Here is a 6,000-nt window from a genome sequence, read left to right on the forward strand (position 1 = left end):
GACATGGTAGCAGGTTTAAGGGAGAATTGTTGGTCTGTTTTTGTTTGTTTGTTTATTGTTCAGAACCTGGGGCTTAAACTCAAGGTCTAGGAACAATACCTGAGCTTTTTTGCTCAAGGCTAGCACTTCACCTCTTGAACCACAGCTCCACTTGCAACTTTTTTTGGTGGTTATTTGGAGATCAGAGTCTCACAGATTTTCCTGCCCAATGTAGCTTTGAACCACAGTCCTCAAATCTCAGCCTCCTGAGTGACTAAGATAACAGGGCCCAGCAGGTCTACTTTTCTTTAGTTTAAAATTTTTATATATAATCTATCTCTTAGTACATGGGAAGCTGAGGAAGGAGAATTGCAATTCAAGGTTTGCCTGGACTATATAGTGAAACTATTTCAAAAAAAGAAAGTTATTATTGACTTACCTTTCAAAACATACGAAGTAGCTAAGTAACTATATCACATTTTGTCAAAGACCAAAGTCGAAAAATGGACCTTTCTTTCATTCCTGTGATGTGATTAATTTGAAAATATGACATGCAATTGGCTTAATGGTTTTTTTCAGCACCCACACAGCATGTTAGCCTTTAATACTTCTAGAAAGTAGCCAGTTGTCTGTTGCTCATGCCTATAATCCTAGCCACTCAGGAGGCTGGGATCTGAGGGTCTCAGTTTGAAGCCAGCCCAGGCAGAAAAGTCCCCATGAGACTCTTTACCTCCAATTAACCCCTCAAAAGCCAGAAATGAAACTGTGGCTCAAAGTGATAGAGCGCTAACCTTGAGCAAAAGATCTCAGGAACAGCACCCAGGCCCTGAGTTTAAGCCCCATCTCCCCCCCCCCAAAATTAAATAAATAAATATACATATTTTGCTGGAAAGATAGCTTTTTTACATTGTACATTTTTATAATTCAGCACATAGCAGTAAATAATTAGGATAGTATTGTGTGAGAGTAAGAATAGCTAACATTTGTTTTTAACTTTATCATTCCCTTAAAACATACATGCAAATATTTTCTTTTCCTTAGTGTTTAACACTACTTAAGCAGAGATGCAGAGCACTTCTAATCATCTGTGGCTTTTATCTGATATCTTGGGCCAAGGAGCTACTGCAAATGTCTTTCGTGGTAGACATAAGGTAAGCACAGTTACAACTTTCAAGTCTTTTTTTTCACTTTTCTGAGAAGTACATTTCTAGTAAACTGACAATAATTTAGAGTCTTTTTTGTGGCTATTTAGAATTTAGCATGTGTCAGAGACAGTGAACATATTTACCCAGTGGCGGCATAGTTATAGAATGGAGAAAAAAACAAGAAGTTGATTAAAAAGGGACTGGAGCCAAGTGCTGGTGGCTCCCGCCTGTAATCCTAGCTACTCAGGAGGCTGAGATCTGAGGATCACAGTTTGAAGCCAGCCTAGGCAGGAAAGTCCCTGAGACTCTTATTTCCAATAAACTACTCAGACAAAGCTGGAAGTGATGCTGTGGCTCAAGTGGTAAAGTGCTAGCCTGGAGCATAGAGAAGCTCAGGGACAGACCCCAAGCCCCAGGACTGACCAAAAAAAAAAAAAAGAGAGAGAGAGAGAGAGACTGGAGAACATAACTTTACAGTTGTGCCTTTTAAGTCTTTCTCTTCATCTACCTCCCTAATACTAGTGAGTGATCTCACTAAAACTGATTACCATGGGTTTGTATGCCCACAAAGATGGTATCCCACAAAGTAGATCCTCAACAAGGAGCCCAGGGTTAAGAACCTGTGACGTAATCACAACTTGGTAGCAGAAAAGGAAGTAAAAGGGATAAGCCAAGAATCACTTCAAGAGCTAAAAGGATTTTTGTCTAGTTTTAATTGAAGGATGAGAATAATTTAAAATGAAGCAATTAGAGATAATTAAAGATGCTATCCTAGTTTTTTTTAAGCTAGAAAAATAATAGGGCTTAGGATTGCTTTTTTAATGCAAGTAATCACTAGCTTTTTTTCAATGCTATGAATTTGTTTAAATGACTGAATCATTCTAAATTATTTTCAGAAATGAGACTCTAGATGATTAAAATCTAGAGAGAAATGTTTCCTCCTTTCATGTCGCCTTGAGATTAACAGTCAGTTCTGTCAGTGACAGACAAGACATAGGGGGGAAGGGCTATTTTCTCTGGGAAAGAACATAGAGAATGAATCATAAGTGTCATGTGGACAGCTTTTAGCATTTTCCCCTCTGATTCTGGAGAGGGCCTTAGTTACTCAGTGTCCTTTGTGCAAGTGCCTCCACATAGTAGGTACCTAGAAGAGAACCAAAAATTCATCAAAGAAACAAAGGTATACTCTTTCCAGTATAGTGTGTAAATCTAAAGTAAGGATTTAAAATAAAAAGTAGAGGGGCTGGGAAGGTGGCTCAGTGGTAGAGCGCTTGCCTTGCATGCTCAAGACCCTGGGTTCGATTCCTCAGCACCACATAAGCAAACAGAAAAAAGCCGGAAGTGGCACTGTGGCTCAAGTGGTAGAGCGCTAGCCTTGAGCTGAAGAGCTGAGGGACAGCGCCCAGGCCCAGAGTTCAGGCCCCACGACCGGACCCAAAAAAAAAAATAATAATAAAAAAAATAAAAAGTAGAGATTTCAAATCTAAAAGATGGATTTGCAAGGTAGTATACAAATTTATTTTAAAAGTTGCTAAGACCTAGATTAGTGTCCCTAATAGTCTTCTCAGTGATTTATTTTAGGAAACCACGTTTGTTCTTACTGACATCAATTTCAAGTAATTAGGACTATACTAAAACAAATTCTACTTTCCCATAACTATTTAAAGGATTGCAAAATCATGGTATTACCCCTATTAGTGCTCAGAATGGCCCAGTCCTTAAATATAGTACATGTTATTCAATGTGCTCTTTCTTATCATTAAGATACCTTTAACTACCATTGTGTGGAGGGCATATGTGCATGTAAGTGATAACCATGGTGAAGTTGACTAGAAGACCTGTAAAGGATATATTGACCTGTGCATATGTATAAATATCATATGCAGATATCCAAATACTATGTGTATATTCTCTGACCTAGTAACAGTGAGTGATGGCTGTCTGTGCAGGTAAGTGAAAGAAAAATGGTATGTTACCATATGCATACTAGAAGCTCATAGGTATGATAGACTACAAAAATTTGGGAATATTGGCCCTAAGCTTAGTGGGTACATGTAACATCGTATTATTTCCTTTTAGGAATCTCCTTATTTCAGAATGAGTTTGAGGCTAGTGTTCTTAAGGAAAATAAATTCTTGGTTAGGTGACAGATAGGTTTGGCAATGTCTTTATCTCAGCTGAATAAATGGAAAAACAGCGTAGTTGAACTTTACATTATTCTTATCATCTTTTCATATTGACTAAAAGCAATCCATGGCCATTTTCCTTTAGAAGGAAACATATGTCTCTGTATATTTGGTGTGACTAGATGGTGGCCCTCAAATAGTGATATTAAGAGATGGAATTATAAACAGCTAAATAGTGTAAAGCAAAAGACTACAGTTCTGATGCAGAAGAAGAATGATGACCGGTAGTGGTGAAATCTGTTTTGTACTAAAGTACACTCAGCCATAAAACATCACTAAACAGGACACACTTTAACCACAACAAGAATGATCTTTCCACTTGCTCCTGGGAAGTTTGACCTGGGATAAATGGGGGGAATGTCTGAACTCAAAAGCATCTGGACTGACCATGAGGAAGAAACTAACTGATTTGAGCAATTGAGATGAAGTAAGCCTGTCTCAAAGAGAATTTTAGAGTAAGATTAGTTTGAAGAATATGCAAAAATGATGGTACCTGAAATTTATGTGTGTTTTATACCAGTGATACTCTGTGCCAGCCACTGCTGAGCATTTCAGTGTTGTGTATGGCTACTTCAGTAGACCATAAGCGAGTGAGCACAAACTGTGCCAGTACTCAGTAGAAGACATGCCTTTAACCTTCCAGGTGTGGTCATTGAAAGAACAATCTGCCCCAGGCACCTAGTGGAATTGCATGAAGTTTCTCAGTGAAGTAGTGGCGTGATTTGACCAGGAAATACACTTTAACCTCATTTCTCCAACCTGTAGGACTCTTTTCCTCTCTCTTCCTTCTCCTGCTCCGTGTGTGTGTGTGTGTGTGTGTGTGTGTGTGTGTCGTGTGTGTGTACATGTGTGTGTGTGTGTCCATGCACCTAAGCCAAGAAATAGTTCTGAAAAGTTAATTATATTAACAGGAAATTTCACTTTCGATTTCTTATCTGGAAGAGGATTGAACTTTTGAAACTTAAAGCTTTTATCTTCTGACGTGTAATGACTATCGCTGCCACTAGTAGGCCATAATGTGTAAATCATTAAATAAAATAGCCTTTTGAAAATTCCAAAATATACAATTAAAAAAATGTTTATTGTTATTAGAAAGGTGATGTACAGAGGGGTTACAGTTAGGTAAGTAAGGTAAAGAATACATTTCTTTTTGGAAATGTCACTCCTTCCCTCACTCTCTCCCAGTTTTCCCTTCCCATCCCCAAGATAGACAATTTGAAAGATATTTTGAGCAGTCAGTTGGGTCAACACAAGTCATAGTGTAAATTAACAGCTTAAAGAATGCCTGATGGTCTACTATAAGAACTATGAATTGTGATAGCTAGTTCTGATGACTTTCTGTTCTTTTCTTTTAGAAAACTGGTGATTTATTTGCTATCAAAGTATTTAATAACATAAGCTTCCTTCGTCCAGTGGATGTTCAAATGAGAGAATTTGAAGTGCTAAAAAAACTCAATCACAAAAATATTGTCAAATTATTTGCTATTGAAGAAGAGGTAAGTTAACCTTGTTATGTTTATTATGGTTATAATTCAGAAATAATAATTTCGTATTAAAAATAGATTAGCAAGCTAGGCATTATGGCTCACTCCTATAATCCTAGATACTTAGCAATTCAAAGCCAACCCAGGCAGAAAAGTTTGTGAGACTCTTACCTCCAATTAACCACCAAAAGCTAGAAGTAGAGGTGTGGCTCTAGTGGTAGAGTGCCAGCCAATAGCACACACACAAAAAAATCAGGGACCATGAGTTCAAGCCCCAGGAAGGCACGCATGCAAACACACACACACACAAATTAGAAAACTGGCAGGTGATAGCTTATGCAACAAATTATGTGTCCCTAAGGACTAAGGATTCTTGAATCGAAATAGCAATAGACATAAAGTATCATAAAAATACACTCCATCTCCAAAATAATCAGAACATAGCAAAATCAGAATTATAGTTTGAGTTGTAGAGCTCAAGGCCCTGAGTTGAAACCCAAGTACCTCCAAAAATAGAACAGAATACAGGGCTGGGAAGGTGGCTCAGTGGTAGAGTGCTTGCCTTGCATGCATGAGGCCCTGGATTCGATTCCTCAGCACTATATAAACAGAAAAGGCCGGAAGTGGCGCTGTGGCGCAAGTGGTAGAGAGCTTGCCTTGAGCTGAAGGGCTGAGGACCGACAAAAAAAAAAAGACTACCAAATCCTACACACTCTACTTTCTTAAACTATCTTTGTTCTGATTGTATTCTTTTCTTTTCTCTAATTTTCTTTTCTTTTCTTTTTTTTGTCAGTCGTGGGGCCTGAACTCTGGGCCTGGGCGTTGTCCCTTAGCCCTTCAGCTAAGGTGAGCGCTCTACCACTTGAGCCATAGCGCTACTTCTGGTTTTCTGGTGGTTTATTGGAAATGAGTCTCAGGGACTTTCCTGCCCAGGCTGGCTTTCATCATTGATCCTCAGATCTCAGCCACCTGAGTGGCTGAGATAGGATTACAGACTTGAGCCACCAGCGCCTGGCTTGGTAGCCAATAGCCAATACAAGCAAAAGCTAAAGTTAAATTCATGTAATTATAAGAAGAACAAAAAACAAACAAACATAAAGAAGCCTTTGTAAAAGAATAAAAATCTTAGTAATCTAGAGAGCAGTATACAAAGTCTAGTTAAAAAAAATAGAATTGGGGGCTGGGAAGGTGGCTCAGTGGTAGAGC

General features: G+C 38.5%; 1 protein-coding gene across 3 annotated transcripts in view; it reads left to right on the forward strand.

Moving 5' to 3' along the window:
• The window catches only part of Tbk1 (TANK-binding kinase 1), a 46,184-nt gene that overhangs the window by 1,539 nt on the left and 38,645 nt on the right, over nt 1–6,000 (forward strand). For all 3 annotated transcript variants that reach the window (XM_013020894.1, XM_013020885.1, XM_013020901.1), the window contains exons 3-5: nt 931–938; nt 1,029–1,130; nt 4,666–4,806. In XM_013020894.1, coding sequence (XP_012876348.1) covers nt 1,044–1,130; nt 4,666–4,806 — 228 coding nt within the window. In that variant the 5' untranslated portion in view covers nt 931–938; nt 1,029–1,043. The remainder of the gene's footprint in view (nt 1–930; nt 939–1,028; nt 1,131–4,665; nt 4,807–6,000) is intronic.

The sequence above is a fragment of the Dipodomys ordii genome, unplaced genomic scaffold, assembly GCF_000151885.1.
Source record: "Dipodomys ordii isolate 6190 unplaced genomic scaffold, Dord_2.0 Scaffold3, whole genome shotgun sequence".
Lineage (NCBI taxonomy): Eukaryota > Metazoa > Chordata > Mammalia > Rodentia > Heteromyidae > Dipodomys > Dipodomys ordii.